Source organism: Dipodomys merriami, unplaced genomic scaffold, assembly GCF_024711535.1.
Source record: "Dipodomys merriami isolate MVZ:Mamm:240054 unplaced genomic scaffold, mDipMer1.0.p SCAF_8, whole genome shotgun sequence".
NCBI classification, from domain to species: Eukaryota; Metazoa; Chordata; class Mammalia; order Rodentia; family Heteromyidae; genus Dipodomys; species Dipodomys merriami.
In genome coordinates, this window is record NW_027206401.1 from 52,981,902 (window position 1) to 53,001,024 (window position 19,123).

Below are 19,123 nucleotides of genomic sequence, written 5' to 3' on the forward strand. Positions count from 1 at the left end.
TAGAAAATATATTTACAATTTCCAGCCAGGTAAAAATAACAAATTTATTATATATCATTTGCCAATTTGATTCTTTTTAACTCAACTCAATGCACGTAATAAAGAAAATAATTTCCTAATAGTTAAATCATTTGCAATTTATGAAATTATTATGAAAGTTAGCCATAGTAAAGTGACAAGTCATATTAAAATGATAATGTGAAATCAACTCTATAGGCTACAGCAAATATTTTCACATTTGACAGTTAATATTCTAAATCATGTTGAGAAAGAACAGCAAATTCATACAGTCAGAAGAACAACATAAACTTGGCTCAAAGACCAACAGAATTCCTTTGATTTGAAGGTGTACTTATTCCTTTTTTTTTGGTCGGTCCTGGAGTTTGAACTGTGGGCTTGGGCACTGTCACTGTGCTCTTCAGCTCAAGGCGAGTACTCTACCGCTTGAGCCACAGTGCCACTTCCAGTTTTATAGTGGTTTATTGGAGATAAGAGTCTCACAGACTTTCCTCCCCGGGCTGGCTTTAAACCATGATCCTCAGATCTCAGCCTCCTGAGTAGCTAGGATCACAGGCGTGAGCCACCAGCACCCTGCTCTTATTCTTTTTTTTTGCTTTTAATTCAAAATTGTACTCTACCAGTTTATGGCTGTAATCCTAGAGACTCAGGAGGCTGAGATGTGAGTTTGAAGACAGCCCAGCAGAAACATCCATGATACGTTATCTTCAAAAGGCCAGAAGTAGAAGTCTGTGCTCAAGTAGTAAAGCTCTGGCCTTGAGCAAAAATCAAAACACAAAAATACAAAAAAGAATAGTCAAGTTAGAGCATGGGCCCTGAATTCATGCCTTAGTGATACAAAAACAGACAAAAAACAAAAAACAAACAAACAAAAAAAACAAGGTTGTACTTCTCTCTTCCTTTTTGGTAAAATCTTAAAATGGGTTTTCTGAGGTCATGTGAAGTACAAGAAATAAAGATTAAATAAAGATTAAAGCTGACTAGGAGGCAAACTATTGCTTATAGATCTTTTGGGGGGGAGGTGGGAGGAGTAGTGAGTGGTGCCAGTACTGGGGCTTGAACTTGGTGACTCTTGCTCTCATTTGACTTTTTTGTTCAAGTCTGGCACTCTATCACTTAGATTTTTGCTGGTTGACTGGAGATAAAGAGTTTCATGACCTTTCTTCCCAGGCTACCTTTGACCCTCGATCTTCAGATCTCAGCCTCCTAAGAAGTTGCTAGGATTACAGGCACCCAGCAAAACTACAGATGACTTAACAGATGACAACCAATAATTGCATGAAATCACTTTCAGAGAGGTAGATTTCTTTTTGTTGTTGTTGGTGGTGGTTGGTCATGAGACTTGAACTCAGTGCCTGGTATCTATCTCTGAGCTTTTTCATTAAAAGTTAGCATTCTACCACTTTAAGCCACAGCACCACTTCCAGTTTTCTGGTGGTTAATTGGAGATAAGAGTATCATAGACTTTCCTACCCTAGCTGGCTTCAAACTATGATCCTCAGATCTCTGCCTCCTGAGGATTATAGGAATGATCAGAGGGAAAAAAAGTATAATCACAGAAAGAGCAGAGAGATGTTTTAGAGAAAAATTAATATAACCTATATCATGCTAACTTTAAATATGTTTGTACAGGAAGAAGTTCATACTTTCTTCAGCAGATGCTCTTGCGCCCACTAATAGCATAGAACCTCAGTTAGAGGGCATTAATCAGCCAGGTACCAGTAGCTCAGGCCTGTAATCTACCTACTCAGGAGGTTGAGATCTGAGGTTCAGAGTTCAAAGCCATCCCAGGCAGAAAAATTCATTAGATTCTTATCTCCAATTAACCACCAATTAACTAGAAGTGGAGCTGCAGCTCAAGTGGAAGACCACTCGCCTTGAGCACAAAAGCTCAGGGACCAGACCCTCAGTCCAAGCCCCAGGACTAGCACAAAATATAAATAAGTAAATGACATTTATCAAAACCCACATGATTGTTTAAATTGTGAGACTGTTACATTTACAAACAAAATCTATTTTGAATTTTTCACTTCATTAGAACAGAAGTTAAAAGGTTATTCTGATATCACTAGTGTACAATAAGTATTTGTTAAATAAATGAATTATCTATTATGTGCCAGGTATCACACCAGGCATTGCCAATATAAATGGTAAAAGACTCCCTTAGGCTGTCGGGGGGAGGGATTTGATTGAAACATGTTGTATGCACATATGAAAAATTCATAAGGAAATTATGTAAAAATCTTGTAAAAAAGTTTTAAAAGGGGGATTTGTCATGGGGGAGAGGGGCATAAACAGAGAGAATACAATCAACGTAAATTTCATGTGTGTATAAAAATAATCACAATGAACCCCTTCAGTCTATCTAAATATCAACTATAAGCTGGGCACCAGTGGCTCATGCCTGTCTGTAATCCTAGCTACTCAGGAGGCTGATATCAGAGAACCATGGTTCGAAACCAGCCTGGCTACAGAAGTCCATGAGATTTTTACTCCAATAAACTACTCAGTAAAGGCCAGAAGTAGTGCTGTGATGAAAGGGGTAGAGTGCTAGCCTTGAACAAAAGGAGCCCAGGGACAGAGCCCAGGCCAAGTTCAAGCCTCAGGACTGGCAAAAAAAAAAAAAAAAATCAACTATAAAAACATAAAATACATAAAACAGTAATTAAACAAAATGAGTCCATGTCTTAAGGAACTGTGTACTGTCACACAATTTTGAAAAAGCAAAAGATCCAGAGTTAAAATCAGCCTTATTCCAGAAAAGGATGTGGGAGTTGTGAGATCAGCTTCTTGCACTGTGTGCATAATTAACAATGATTCTGGATGAACACCACGTATCTCTAGGATGACTTTTATAATGGACAAATAGAACCCATGTCACCTTCTAGATCCAAAGAGCTGTGTTTTAAATACTTTCTGTTATGAACCAAACATGGCTTTAAATGGCCTCTAAATGACACCCAGCAGAACATAAAGCATGGCTGAATAGGAAAGCAAAGCAGATTGCTTTTGAGACAGAAAAATGGTGAATCACCTGTCACCAGTGGAAAGCACTATTTCAGGATAAAGCACTTAGATGGCAGGAAAGAAAAAATTGAAGAGAAGCTGAGGACAAAAAGCTGTTAATTATAATAGATAGAAAAGGAAGTTAAAGGAGAGAGTACGAAGAAAGTGATTATAAAATTTAGGAAAAAACTAATTCATAGATTACAACTCTTTGAAATAATTTTTATTCATTCCATTACCTGACTGCTTGTCCTTTAAAGCTGTTTTACACATTTCAATGCGGGCAGAATGATAAGGAACGTAGCGATCCTGTAGGGATCCAACCAGCACAACATTTTTGAAATAATGAAGTCCTAAGAAAATGAATAATGCAATGATTAGCTAGATTTAAACCTATTATCATATACAGTAACCAAAAATTAAATTTATTTCCTAGGGACTATGAAATTTTTGTTGTTGCTGGTGATGGGGCTTGAACTCAGGACCTGGACACTGTCCCTGAAGATTTTTGTGCTCAAAGCTAGTGCTTGACCACTTGACCCACAGCTCTACTTACGGTTTTCAGTGGTTACTGGAGATAAGAGTCTCACAGACTTTCCTGCTTAGGCTGTCTTTGAACTGTGATCCTTAGATCTCAGCTTCCTGAATAGCTAGGATTGCAGGTATGAGTCACCAGCACCCACCTATTATGAAACTTCTGACTCTTAATATATTACAAATTTCTTCTTCAAATTACTATATATTTTCTACAAAAAGCCAGCAGGGACTGAGATGTAGTGGGAAGCTAAATAGGTCTACATAACTTGAAAATAGGCACAGGTGGGGGACAATGAAGGAAAATGAAGGAAAGAGTGACAATGACCAAGAAGCACTGTACCCACAGCCTGACTTATAGAATTATAACTCCTTTGTACAAGAACTTTAATAATAATAAATTAAACATGGTAGATTAAGCTTCACTGGCAATTCTATATGATGTCAACTTTACCCTTTTTAATATTTAAAGACACTTTAAGAATACCCTTTTTGGTACTTAAGGACACTTTCAAAGAAACAAAAGTACACTTTTCCATAAAAACAAAACATTTAATGCATAGTCATTTTAAAGCTGTTAGTTTCAGTTTTCAGTGATGACTGACTAGTTCTATTTATATTTTCTGCAAATTTGAGAATGATGTCAGGAGAACACAAGCTTTTCTGGTGATAATAAGTGATTTTTGTTATCAGCCACAAATTTTGTTAGGTCTTTAAAAAGCAAAAAACAAAAAAAAAGCCCAACTAGGTAAATTTAAAGCTTAGGACTTTAAGTTACTTTACTAATTCATTTAAATAATGAAATCATGGTACTGATTTCTTTTTTTCTTTTTTTTTTTGGTGTTAGGCTTGAACTGTGGGCCTGGACACTGTCCTTGAACTCTTTAGTTCAAGGTTAGTGCTCTACAACTTGAGCCACAGTGCCACTTGCAGTTGTCTGGTGGAGATAAGAGTTTCACAGACTTTCCTGCCTGGGATGGCTTTGAACCGTAATCCTCAGATCTCAGACTCCTGAGTAGCTAGGATTACAGGCGAGAGATACTGGCACCTGGCATGTTATTGATTTCTTTAGCATCAGTCATATTCTAATAAACTATTTGGCTTGACTAGTAAGTAAAATTTTATGTACTTTCTAAAGAAGATACAACTTAAGAATGGTATTACAACATTAGAATTGAAATGTATACATTGTACTTTATTCTGCAATGTTTCCATATAAAATTTTGGTATTTCAGAGTACCTTTTGAGTTTTAGATACTTAGAGGTAGGCCAATTGTAAGGACTACTGTGGAGTTCAAATGTGGAAAAACTTTATAAGCACTCCCTGGAACTCAAGGACCAGAATCTGGAGAAGACAGGATCTACATAAAGTCAGGTTAGTCTATACAAGATACACCATGTCAAAAATAAAGCCATTCTTTCTTTTCTTTTTTCTTTTTTTGCCAGTCCTGGGGCTTGTAAGGGCCTGTGCTCCTTTTGTTCAAGGCTAGCACTCTACCACTTGCACAGCACCACTTCTGGCCTTTTCTGTTTATGTGATACTGAGGAATCGAATTCATGCATGCTGGGCAAGCACTCTACCACTAAGCCACATTCCCAGCCCCCCATTCTTACAAACACATTCTAACTTTCCTGGAGCAAATTATCTATCACAGTCTATAACATTTATGAATTCTATGAGCTTTGCGATACAGTTATTTCTTCCACATTGGGTGATATGTACATTTCTTTTGTTTTGCACAGCATCAGCTGTTCCCTCTTTCCCACTTGTTCCCTCCCTCCCATCACTGCCATTAAGTTGCTTAGTTCATCTTGGTCAATGATGACAAGATAATCATATTTTTGGATGATGATTTGGAAAAACACCATTCTATAAAGTGATTAATCAAATGTTTATAATGGAATTAATTATGCACATTACTTTTATCATAGAAATGCTAATAAAAATGGGTTTTCCCCATTCATGGTTAACATTTCATGAAACAAACTCTATTTCTGGCAACATTTAGATACCTATAACCTTATAATCCTCAGTGCATCTTTGGGATTGTCTCCATGTCTTAGGGCTTGGGTTTTTCAAAGGGTGCACAATTAACCTGTGAGTACTTAAATCTCTCCATGGTGTGGATGGGCAAGCATGGCTTTAAGAAAATAGATTTTCAGATCCAAACCTACCAATGAGTTACTTCATAAAACTGCCTTATTTTGTCCTCACTTTTAAGATATACAGAATGTCTAGGTTATCTCTGACCAAATTAAGTTTGGCTATTTGACCGTGGGTTTGATTGTTTGAACCAAATTTTGTGACACTTATTTTGCATGAGCTAAAGGTATAACTCTAATAAAATGAGCCAAAGCCTCATATTTTCTGAAAATATAGTTATAGCTTCTATGGATAAATTATACCAAGGAGTATTTTTTGAAAGACTTTTTTTTGGGGGGGGGTCAGGCATTATTGAGGCTTAAAGTTAGGGTATCGTGTTCTTGCTCTTGACTTCCTAAGTTCAAGTCTTTTATTGATTATGACACAGCTAACAGCTGTGTATAATATACCAAACTCCTTTTTGGTTTCAAACAAGATTTTTATTTTATTTATTGACTGATAATATTTCATGGCAGTTTTGTAGATCAACATTCAGGGCCCCTTGCATGCTAGGCAAGTACTCTACTATGGGGTTACACAGTTAGCAAAGTTTACTTTAAAATTATACAGACTTGGGGGGGAGGGGAAACCATGGGGGGGAGATAGGAAGGGATGGGAAGGGGAAACAAAGGAGGAGGCAAAAAAATAAATAAAATAAAATAATACAGTGTAAGTAGGAACATAATATTACACTATTTTTTGCTTTGCTTTTTTACTCAATATTATAGGAGAGTCTTTTATGTTTTCACAATATAGTACCTGTTTTCAACCACTATATGGTATTTCCATGTTTACATTTTAATATTTCTCTTACAAACCTACCACTGGGCATATAGGCCTGTTCTATTTCAGAGGGGAGGGAAAATATAACAATCAAAAGTCAAAAGACAGAACATTAAAACCCACTGTGATGAACAGTCTTTACCTACTTCTGTGCATCAATTCAGTACTGCCAAAAAAAGGGGGGGAAATTTCTTTTGACCAGTTATATTCTGTAATCTTCTATCAGATATATACTGGATTTACAAATAAAAAGACAATATTACTATTGTAAATACATGAGTTTTATTTTAAAAAAGTCTTTCAACTCTTAGAAATCATACAATTTTAGACTTTAAAGATGCTTTCTTCATTTAAAACTAATGAATAGAGATGGTTCACTCCTATCATCCAAGCTATTCAGGAGGCATAGATTTGAGGGTCAAGGTTTGAAGTTAGCCTGGGCAGGAAAATCTGTGAGACTAATCTCCAATTAACCCGCAAAAAGGAAAAAGAGGAGCTGTCTCAAAGAGGTAGAGCACTAGAGCCTTGAGTGAAAAAGCCAAGTGAGAATGTGAGGCCCTGAGTTCAAGTCCCAGGGATAACACACAAAAAAATAATGAATAGCTTTCAATTAAGGAATGCTATGAACTAATGATACATTGCAGAGTAATATACTGCATCAAGTGGAAGACTAACAGGGAATTTTTCTTAAATAAAAAAGAAGACAGAGTAAAATACTGAAATTTGAGTCAAGTAAACTTAAGTTTCCCCAAGAGAATGAGAACTTGGCTGTTCAGATGAAACTGAAGCAGTTACCAGACCACTACATGCAGGACTTTGCAAGGTCCTTAATCAACTTTTTCTGATTAAAATATGAAAAAGAAATGATCACTTCTGATCATTTTAAAATATATGAGAACACATTAGTTAATTACATTTGGGGGGGAGGGTCCAGTCGTGGGGCTTGTACTCTGGGCCTGGGCGCTGTCCCTCAGCTCTTCAGCTCAAGGCTAGTGCTCTATCACTTGAGCCACAGCGCCACTTCTGGCTTTTTCCTTTTTGCTTATGTGGTGCTGAGGAATCGAACCCAGGGCCTCAGGCATGCAAGGCAAGCACTCTACCACTGAGCCAACTTCCCAGCCCCAATTCCTTTTTTTTTTTTTTTGTCACTTTAACTCTGGATCTGGGCGCTGTCCCTCAGGTCTTCAGCTCAAAGCTAGTGCTCTACCACTTGAGCCACAGTACCACTTCCAGCTGTTTCTGCTTGTGTGATGGTGAGGAATTGAACCCAGGGCCTCATACATGCAAGGTAAGCACTCTATCACTAAGCCCCATGTTAAATACTTTTTTTGAGAGGATCCCTCTATGTCCTTAGGCTGTCCTTGAAATCCCAGACTCATGCTACCATCTTGCCTCAGCTCTCAAGTATCATTTCTATTTACAAATAAGAAAGCTGAAGCTTATTTAAATTAAACAATTTAATCAAGTTTGAAATGTAATTAATACCCATTTCATCCAAAATGGTAATTTTAGGCTCTTACATCCTAAACCTGTTGTAGTAATCAGTTGTATAATAGCTGTTAAGGTATGTTTGAACAGGTAGTGTAAGGTAAAAAATTTTAAGTTTTAAGCCCTTATGAAAGAATTCCAAGTTTGAAAAATCTACTCACACCTATTATTAATAATAAACATAGTAAGAAAGTAAATATCTGTTCAGCTGAGAAAGTCACAAGCTACAATGTCTATACAGTAAAATTTTATAGTCTCTTCTGACTGAGAATTAAGTTTCACTTTGTATAATATAGAATAAATACAAAGACCTGAGGGAATATTTATGTTCAGTCTGGCTTTTCATACAACTTTGAACCTGTCAGGAAAATGGTATGAACATCAAACTTAACAAATAATGTTTCTCTTATCTGTAATCTTTTACAACATGAGACATTTATTTGTGAACTGTAATCCCTTTGTTCAACTACCTAATAAAAAATGAATAAGGGCATGGTGCCCTTGGCTCATGTCTGTAATCCTAGCTACTCAGGAGACTGAAATCTGAGGATCATGGTTCAAAGCTAGTATAGGCAGATAAGTCCCCATGAGACTCTTACCTCCAATTAACCACTGAAAAACTGGAAGTGGCTCTGTGGCTGAAGATGTAGAGTGCTAGCCTTGAGCACAAAGTGCCTAGGCCCTGAGTCAAGCCCCACAATCACTACCACCACCACCAACCTCAACAACAACAACAAAAATAACAACAAAAGAAGATAGAACTGAAGATGCAGTAAAGAGGAAGAGAAATATTCATACACTACTACTAAGAAAGCTGAAAATCTAGGCCTTGATCACTCAGTAGATATGTAGAGATGGTTAGGGGAGGTGTCTAAAACAACTTCTAAGGTGAAATAATTTAAGAAGTTTACAGAAGTGCTTGAGAGCCCTCAAAAGGGAAGACAGAAAAATGTGTGGGAGTTGACTCACTAAGAAGGGCTGGGGATAAGGGTAGGGAACAGCTAGACAGACATACAGGAGGCTCACACATGCAGAAAACTCATGAAACCAGACATTAATAAAACAGGCACTGGGCTGGGAAGGTGGCTCAGTAGTTGAGTGCTTGCCTTGCATGCATGAAGCCCTGGGTTTGATTCCTTTGCACCACACAAGCAGAAAAAGCTGGAAGTGGCACTGTGGCTCAAGTGGTAGAGTACTAGCCTTGAGCTGAAGAGCTGAGGGACAGCACCCAAGCCCAGAGTTCAGGCCCCACAACCAGCAAAAATAAAAACTAAAAATAAAACTGACTCTGACTTCAAATATGAAAATTTCTAGAGCAATTACAAATCACAACTTGTACAATACAAAACCACAGAGTAAAGGGGAAATACATTATTAAGATGTTTAGTTTTAGAGTCTGTGATTTCATTACTACAAAGTGGAGTAGAATACTTAACCATCAGAAAGAAATGCCAATAATTGGCTAAAGGCTTATTTTTAAAAAGTTTTCATGTGCATATTTTCCAAGCTATTATTAAGTACTTACCTGCTTTATTACTGAGCTTATATAAAAAAGTTTGGCGAGGGTCAGAGTGATCTCGACATGTCAGTTGCAAAAGAGAACCTGATTTTTTCCATTTTTGCATAAACCAGAGACCTAGAAGGTTGTTTATATGTTAGTACAAATGGAAATACATAGCATTGTATAACACTTATTAAATTTAATATATTTACCTTCACAAACTGACATCACTCAAATGAATAAAAAATGTAGTTGTAGAGTAATTCCACTTTCTGATAACAAATATTAACATAAGTACACATGTACAGGTTATCTCTGACAAGTGTAAATACATATGTATATATATATATAGATTAACTATAGGTTAATAGTAGTTGATGAAGGCCTTACTATTTATATCCCACAAGTAATGACAGAAATAATAAGCATATAAAGGAAAATTTGGGGAAACTGGAACTTTAGATGATATTTAACTATAAAGCAGAAAGGGAAAAAAAAACTTGAAACACAACAGTAGATCCACATGCCTAAGCACTGATTTTCAGTCTATAGATAGTTTCAGTTGACTTACAGGATCAGCTCTTGGAATGTTTCCTAATAACAGCTGATATATTCAATTTCATGTGTAATTCTATTTCTTTATATTATGAAGGATTCATATTCCACTGAATCTTCACTTCAATAGAAATCAAACTTCAGTCATTCAAGACTAGAATACTCTTTGATGAACTTTTTTTCTGGAGTACCATAGAGGGGCAGGGAAGTACACACAGGGAAAATGCTGTTTAACTGATCAAATCTGACATTTGTAAGAAGTCTGAGGAAAGGTTAGCACAGAAAGAAATTCAAAGCACCACATCCTATTTATGTCAGGTTCTACTTCATGTGATGTAACGTTTTATTTTCTTTGTGTTCTCTCTGTGGACTGGGGTTTGACTTCAAATGCTACTGAACCAAGTCTCTGACACAGTTTTTTTTAATTTTGAGGACAGGGCCTTGCTTCCTACCTAGCTGCAAGCCAGAGCCATGATCCACCTCTAGTCACTGGGATCTCAGGAACATGCTGCCATGTCTACCCTGCCCTCATACAGATGGATTCTCATAGACTTTTCTGTCCTGTTTGGCTTGGAACTAAAATTCTTCCAGTCTCCGTCCCCATATGGCCTGAGATGACAGATATGTACCACTGTGATATGGATTAAAAAGGGGGATCTCACAGACTTGCCTGCCTGGTAAGACATTGAATTTTAATCCTCCTATCCTCAGCTCCCCAAGTAGCTGAGATTACAGGCATGAGCCACCAATGCCCACTTGCTTTTTTCTTTTTTTTAGGTCTTGCTAAGTAGCAAAAGATGGCCTTATACTTGAGATCTTCCCCCTTCTATCTTTTGTGCTGAGATAACAGACCTGCAGCACACCTGCTTCCATTTTTCTCTGGCTGTGCTTTGAAATGATCAATATAAGAAAAAAAAGGAAGTGGGTATGGCTTGTTAATGAAAGACAGTAAAAAAGAAAACAGAAACAAAACTTTCAGGAATTCATGAAAAGTAGAAATAATATCTGATGTATTCTCAGTGATAATCAATCAACTAACAATTATTAAATATTAAAAAAACCTAAGTGGAAACCCAAGGCAATCAAATGTCAGGTATTTCTCAATGTGAATATTCATACTAACCAAAGTTACCATCTTCATTTTCATTTTAATTTCTTTACAAAATTTGGATTAATTTTTTCTTTTTCTTTTTTTTTTACAGTCTTGGAGCTTGAACTCAGGACCTGGGAGCTGTCCCAGAACCTCTTTGTGTTCAAGGCTAGTGCTTTACTACTTGAGCCATAGTACCACTTCAGGCTTTTCTGAGTAGTTTCTTGGAGATAGAGTCTCATAGGACTTTTCTGCCTGGGTTGGCTTATGAACTGTGATCCTCAGATCTCAGTCTCCTAAGCAGCAAGGAATACAGGTGTTCAACTAGTAGAATGATCAAAAGGAACAAAATACTCTTGTGATTTTTAACATATACCATCTCGATGAGTCTATTCAATATCTTCAGTAACATGACTTTGATGAACTTATTGCATGTATATAGCAAAATAGACAAATGGCTAAATCCTCTGTTTCATGAGATTTCAAGTATGGAACAAATTTAGTGTATAATAAACATGAGAAAATACTAAATTTGTATTGAATGTTCTGTTCTTATAATACAATGAATGTTCTTATAATACAAATAACAAAGCTTTTTACCTGTATTAACTAGAGCACTGCTGTTGTAGAGTGTACCAAGGTGAGGTCCAGAAAGAGAGAGAAAAGTATGAAGTTTGCTGAGGTAATATTTAAACCTTGGCCTTGTAAGCACTGAACGAATTATTAAATTGCCCAATGAATGTCCAATAAAGCTTTAAGAGAAAAAGACATTTCTCCTATAGTATTAGTTTTTAAAACAAAAATCAAAACCTATACACTATACATAAAATATTTCTACTATTACAATCTAAATGTAGAAATAACAGAAAATGTTTACTTATAATTAGTAACTGGGTAAAAGAAATACATTCTAAAAGTAGTAGTATAATGATTAGATTATACATGTCTCTTAAAAGAACACATATAAATCATGGTAAGTCATTTTAAATAAATTAACAGAATTGTACTTATAACGGGCAACTTTGGAAAAACTGCAACCTCTTTGTACTACTGTCTAGACTATACCTTAAAAGCAGACAATTTGATAAGAATAAAATTTAAAATTTTTAACTGACATAATTTTTATATCAATGGGATTCTATGTGATCATTCAAAATGTGTACAATGTATAATGAGCAAATTACGTTAATTAGTATTTCCATTTCTTCAAAACCCACTTCTATCTGTTGGGAACTTTTGGGCTCTTCTGGTTATTTTGTATTTATAAACAGTCAACATCTTCTGACTAGCAGTATTTACAAGGCACAGGCAACATATATGCAACTACTAAACCACTTTCTGTCTCCAAAGACTCGCTTATTCTAAACATTTCATAAATATGAAATCACAAAATATAGCCATTTTAAAGGTTTTTCTTTTTTCTTTAATCAGAGTTTTAGTTTCTTACATGTAAAATCAGGATAATAAGAAATTCAGAAATATAATATAAAAACTATTATTATATAAATTACCTTATTTTTGAGACTGTTAGACTATATATTTGAATATATTGTATTATTTCATCCAAAAGGCGATCTGTCATGCTATCAAAATCAGCAAAAGTATCATTCTAAACAAAATAAAAACAGACATGTTACATACTAACAGACATATTACATATTAACAGGTATATTATATAATAAATATGTAGTCACATTGAGAAACTAAATGAACATAAGCTTGAGTTGTTGTTGCTGTTGTTTTGTTTTCTTTCTTTGAGACAGCCTTTCTCTATCTTTTTCTATGTAGTCCAGATTGAACCTAGAACTCGTGATTCTCCAGTCTCCAACTCCCAAGTTTTAATTTAGGTTTTGCCAATAATGGTTAAGCCCAACCTTTTTTTTTTCTTAGAAAAGTTAGTGAATGTAACACTCATTATATTAAAATGAGAAAATAGTTTATATAGAAACAGGCTCAATATCCTTAATACTTGATTTATTTAGTAATTTATTTGGTGAACTACTAGTATTAAAACATAAAATCTTAATGGCTTAATGAGACAGAATATAAAAGTGTGGAAATGTTTCACATATGAAGACAAGAACTCAAACCAACAGAAAAATATTCTTTGGATAAACATTTATATTAAATTTCATAAAAATCAGAAAAATTATTATTGGTTTGTGGGGGGAGAGGGGGTTACAGAGTTTGAACCCAAAGCCATGCATTTACTTGGCTGGGGATCTACTACTTGAGCTATTCCTCCAGCCCTGCTTTGTTTGCTAGTTAACTGGAAACTCAGTCTCATGGACTTTTCCACCTGTATTGGCTTTAAATGATAATATTCTGGATCTTGACCTACTGAGTAGCTAGGATTATAGGTACTCACCTCATAAAAAGTATTTTGACCAGATAGTTGATTGTATCAAATTTAAATGTTACCTTACAATGTTAAATTTTTTGAAAAGAATATTTAAGCTACCTTGAGTACTTTCCTATCCCCTCCAAGACATCAAAACATTATAATCTTGTATTAACTAATCTTCTATGTGTATTTTGCCTTATTAAACACTGTGCCTTATTATATTTGTTAAAATCCAGTTCCATAAAGGTTAAAATCCATCTCCATATTTTGGAAAAATAACAGTATTTTGTTCTTAGTGAATAAGAATTTACTCTTTAAAAAATCTGGAAAAAATAGAAAAAGTATTTCTACTACCACAGGCATACTGAAGCATATTTCTACCTAATACTTAGGTTGAAACAGATAGAAAAATGCTTGCTTCCAACAAAAAGACTGTCTTACTATACCTGATTTCTCTCAGACATAAGAAAATCAATTCTTCCTCCAGGCAGTCCAAGTTCAATGTAAGTTTTTACCAGTCGGAGATCTGCACTGTTACCTAGGGAGGAAAATGATGTTTAAAGACAACTAGATTTCTCAAGTCACCTCCTACACTAGATAGGGAAATGACTTTTTGGTTTCCTTTTCTCAGACAGGGCCAACAATTCACTCTCAGCAGGAAGAAGCTATAAAATGAACTATACAACTTGTGGAGGAGGGGAACCAGGAGAAAAAAAAAAAAAAAACAAGGAGAAAACAAGGGAAGAGGAGACACTGTTCAGAAAGAAATGTCCTCATTATCTGGCTTATGTAACTAACCTCTCCGTATATCATCTTTTATAATTTTTTTAAAAGGCTATACAAGATGGACTGTGTCTTCCCTATACCCTATCTAAGATTAAAAGGGATCAAAGTTTAAGGGAAGAGGAGGTTAGGGCAAAAAAGACAAGACAGGGAACATGAAATTTTTTAACAAACATCAAAAGAGACAGTTTCAAAAGTTAAAACTAGGAAGTAAACATAATGAGCAGATAAGCTCCCCTCCCTCCCATCTTGCCCCTTTTAAGGATTAAGTTACAAGATTAGGAGAAATAGGAGAGGCCACCTAAGTGTGCCTTCTCTAAAGACACCCAGGAAGGAGTGGGCCATCTAAATCTGCCTGCTTTGAAATGGTAAAAATTCGTAAACTGGTAAAAACAGAAAGAAAGTCAAAAGGAAGTCCTAAAGGTTATCTATGTTTGTGATGAGCTTCTCCCACCTGCCTCATTTAGAACCATAGTCTAAGGATTAGGAGCTGAGTGTACTATTACCAGCTCGGAAACCATAAAAACCAAAGAAAAGAAGAAGAAGAAAGAAAGAAGAAAGGAGAGAAAGAAAGAAGAAAGAAGGAGAAAAGCAAAAAGGAAGGAGAAAGAAGGAGGAAGAAAGGAGGAAGGAAGAGGAAGGAAGGAAGGAAGGAAGGAAGGAAGGAAGGAAGGAAGGAAGGAAGGAAGGAAGGAAGGAAGGAAGGAAGGGAGGGAGGGAAGAGGAGGAGGAGGAAGAAGAAGAAGGAAGAGGAGGAGGAAGAAGAAGAAGAGGAGGAGGAGCTATAAAAATTACAGATACAACCCGCCATTCTGAGTCTTTATCTCCTATTTCCTGTCTGGGGAACAGAAATATTTCTTTATCTTTTCCATTCTTCCCTACTTTAAACCTGCTAAATTAAAATAAATCCTCACTAAAATGTTAAAGAAAAAAATGAGTTAAACAAAACTTGCAAAGTGTACCATCATACATTTTTCTTTTTTTGTCAGTCATGGGGCTTGAACTCTGGGCTTAGGCACTGTCCTTCGCTCTTCAGCTCAAGGCGAGCGCTCTACTACTTGAGGCACAGTGCCACTTCCAGTTTTATAGTGGTTTATTGGAGAGAAGAGTCTCATGGACTTTCCTGCCTGGGCTGGCTTTGAACCATGATCCTCAGATCTCAGCCTCTTGAGTAGCTAGGATTACAGGTGTGAGCCACTGGCGCCCGGCTACATTTTTTTTTTGGGGGGGGGGGTGGGGTCCGGTCATGGGGCCTGAACTCTGGACCCAGGTGCTGTCCCTCAGCTCTTCAGCTCAAGGCTAGAGCTCTACCACTTGAGCCACAGCGCCACTTCCGGCTTTTTTTCTTTTTGCTTATGTGGTGCTGAGGAATCGAACTCAGGGCCTCAGGCATGCAAGGCAAGCGCTCTACCACTGAGCCACCTTCCCAGCCCCGGCTACATTTTTATAGTTTTAAAAATAAGCTTTTTTTGTGTAAAGAAAATATGCCTTGAAAACTAATTTTCAAATTTTATGTCAAAAGTTATTTTCAAAACACAAACTGTGTGTTCCACAAGTTTGTTTCTTAAGAAGTTTTGGTTACACTGGTGCTTCCACCTATCTAGTTAATAGTATATTTATTCATTTACTAAACTGTAGCTATAAACAAATGACAGGCTTCTTCAACATCACCACCATAGATACTGACCATCTACCAGGTAAAATGCATTGTGGATTTAGATTTAATAAAGGGTCTTTCCTTTGTGTGAGTACAGACTGAGAGAAATAAAAATGCATGTTTAGATCTAAGGCTAGTTTATTTTGATGATTATTAATTCAAAAGACACCTATACCTATATTTATAATATGGATATAAATTATAAATATGAAAATTATCTTTAAAATTCACTTTCTTTTTGCTTACTATGAATAAACATGTGTTCATTATCAATTAATTTTTAAAAATTTTGCCCTTCTAATATTTGTCTTTTAGATATTTTTGTGATTCACATATTGACAGGGATCATTATTTTATTTCTGATTTTAAAAGAAACACCTCCAGTGCTTCACTATTAAGTTTTGCATGCCTTGGAAACTTATTGGCTTAAATCACACAAATGGATTGGAGACTAATTCTAGGTAAGATTTAATATTTGGTCCATAGCTGTCATATTAGAAATGGACACTAAAGCTTATCAACAGTACCTTATTTACTTGCTGATGTTCTACTGTATTTTATTTTTACTTTTCTTTATTGTAAAAGTAATGTACAGAAGGGTTACAGTTATATAAGCAAGGAAACAAGTACAATTTTTGCCAAACATTGTTACCTCCTCCCTGGTTTTCTCCTGCTTTCCCTCCCACTTACTTCCCTTCCAGCAAGTTGTAACCTCATTTCCAACATAGTGTCATGTATCACTATGATACATCGTTCACCCTTTTGTGGTTCACCCTTTGTCCTTTGTCTCACCATTTCTGTGATTCTCTACCCATCCCCAAATCAGATAAACTTATATACAAGACAAAGAGTACTGAAATCAAAAATGGTGACCACAGGGGGTAAAACAAGGAAAAAAGAAAGAAAAATAAGCCTGATGCCGGTGGCTCACGCCTGTAATCCTAGCTACTCAGGAGGCTGAGATCTGAGGATCTTGGTTCAAAGTCAGCCAGGGCAGGAAAGTCTGTGAGACTCTTATCTCCGATAAACCACTAGAAAACCGGAAGTGGCGCTGTTGTTCAAGCGGTAGAGTGCTCCCCTTGAGCTGAAGAGCGTAGGGACAGTGCCCAAGCCCAGAGTTCAAGCACCATAACCAACCAAAACAAAAACCAAAACAAAAACTGCATACAGTACACTAAAACTAAACTAAAAAAAACCTGTTGTTTCCATTCCTTGTAGTTCATTTCGGTTAGCAATGTTTTATAAAGTCCTATGTACGTAGCTAATGAGTTATTGTGATCCTTTGCTAGAAACTGACATTACACCTCACCCCAGTTAGAAAGGCCATTATGAAGAAAACTAATAGCAACAGATGCTGGTGGGGTTGTGGCCAAAGGGAACACTACTACACCATTAGTGGGAGTGTAAACTCTAAACCACTCTGGAAAGCAGTATGGAGGTTGCTCATAAGGCTAAGCATACCCTATAACACAGCAGTCCCACTCCCGTACATTTACCCAAATGACCACAAACAAGGCCACACTAAAGCTACAAGCATGACTATGTTTATTGCAGCATTATTTACTATAGCCAAGATATGGAATCAACCCAGATGCCCCTCAGTGGATGAATGGATCAAGAAAATGTGGTATATATACACAATGGAATTCTATGCTTCCATCAGAAAAAATGACACTGCCCCATTCATAAGGAAATGGAAAGACTTGGAAAAAATCTTATTAAGTGAAGTAAGCTAGACCCAAAGAACCAAAGGCTACATGATTTCTCCCATTTGTAATTACTGATTTTTATTTTAAAATTTCTTTATAATTACTTACCTTTTATATTTGGGGAATTAAACTCTGCTGAAGCAACCTTAATATATTGATGTACTTACTAGTTTCATTAAGTATATTTATGTCAGATTGGTCTACTATTTTGGGGGGTCATTTAGTATGATATTATTATGAAACCTGGTAATCACTAGGTTAGTAACTTTAAGGAATGAGCTGTATTCCATCATTTTCTTCTTCCGGTTTAATTTAAGCAACGTAGGGATAGTCCATTAAAAACTGTACAGAATCTTCAAGTCTTCTTGGTGAGATACTTATTCAACTTTATTATTTGGGGACAAGGAAGAAAGATGAGTATTTAAGTGCATTTTATTTTTTGAAATATTTTTCAAGCAAAATCAATATTTGCTGAGAATTCAATAACGAAGATCTGTGTTTAGTATCTCCCACACACACATACAACACACTTTGGTACTTGTTCCTAGGGCTTGAATTTAGAGCTTGGGTTCTATCCCTGAAGTGCACAAGGCTAGTGCTCTACCACTTGAGCCACAGCTCTACTTCCAGTTTTTTAGTGGTTAAGTGAAGATAAAACCTCATGAACTTTGCTGTTTCCAACTAGCTTCGAACTGTGATCCTTAGATCTCAGCCTCCTAAGTAGCTAGGATTACAGGAGTGAGCCACCAGTGCCTGGCTGTTTAGTATTTTTTAACCCATAAAATCTAGTTTTTTGTCACAGAATCACATTACATAGCAGTTTATAATATGTTTACATCATATTATAATAAATACCCTCCCAGGGTAGACATATTTATCCGTTACTAATAGTTTCTGCACCTAGAAAAAAACTGCTGAGTAACCAAAGAAGCTGTCATAATAGAATTTAAGGTATATCTTAATTTTCAACCTAATTCCTAGTAATATTCTGGCCCATGTGGTTTAAGAAGCAACCCACAAAAGAACTAGGAAGACAATCTGAAGGAGACAAAATAACTATTGCTGGAAAATGAACATCAGTTTCAAGGTAAATTTACTTCAAAATAAAATCTAGAATATTTAAAATCCAATTACTTTAAACAATTGAATATATTTTGAAGTCAAATTCTGAAGAAAACTAAGATCTACAAGGAAAAAAATACAGGTTAAATCAATAAATGTCACATACCATCTAAACCATGCACACAGACAATAAGATGTACTCCATCTTCAGAACTATCCTCTTCTTCCATGCTAAAGTAAGGTACTGAGGATGCCAGCAGAGGGACATCACTGTACATGAACCCAGGGAGTTTAAGTTGCTTCAATTCTTCTTTTGCCTGAAGGAAGCTGAAAAATATTATAAAAGATATTTTAACAAAAGATCATATTGCTGTTTGATTTTAGAACCAAAGAGACACTCACTTAACAATTTATAGAATTGTAGAAGAGGAAACCCAGCAACTGTATGTG

At 36.0% G+C, this 19,123-nt stretch overlaps 1 protein-coding gene across 7 annotated transcripts in view; it reads right to left on the reverse strand.

The window, feature by feature from the left end:
* The window catches only part of Fam135a (family with sequence similarity 135 member A), an 80,273-nt gene that overhangs the window by 1,574 nt on the left and 59,576 nt on the right, over positions 1–19,123 (reverse strand). For 6 of the 7 annotated variants that reach the window (XM_070010665.1, XM_070010663.1, XM_070010664.1 and 3 more), the window contains 6 exons: positions 18,840–19,000; positions 13,909–14,000; positions 12,630–12,727; positions 11,719–11,870; positions 9,498–9,608; positions 3,264–3,377 (listed from right to left, as the gene is read on the reverse strand). In XM_070010665.1, the coding sequence (XP_069866766.1) occupies positions 3,264–3,377; positions 9,498–9,608; positions 11,719–11,870; positions 12,630–12,727; positions 13,909–14,000; positions 18,840–19,000 (728 nt within the window). Of the gene's footprint in view, positions 1–638; positions 774–3,263; positions 3,378–9,497; positions 9,609–11,718; positions 11,871–12,629; positions 12,728–13,908; positions 14,001–18,839; positions 19,001–19,123 lie in introns of all 7 variants that reach the window. The other variant, XR_011369385.1, reaches the window with a different exon arrangement.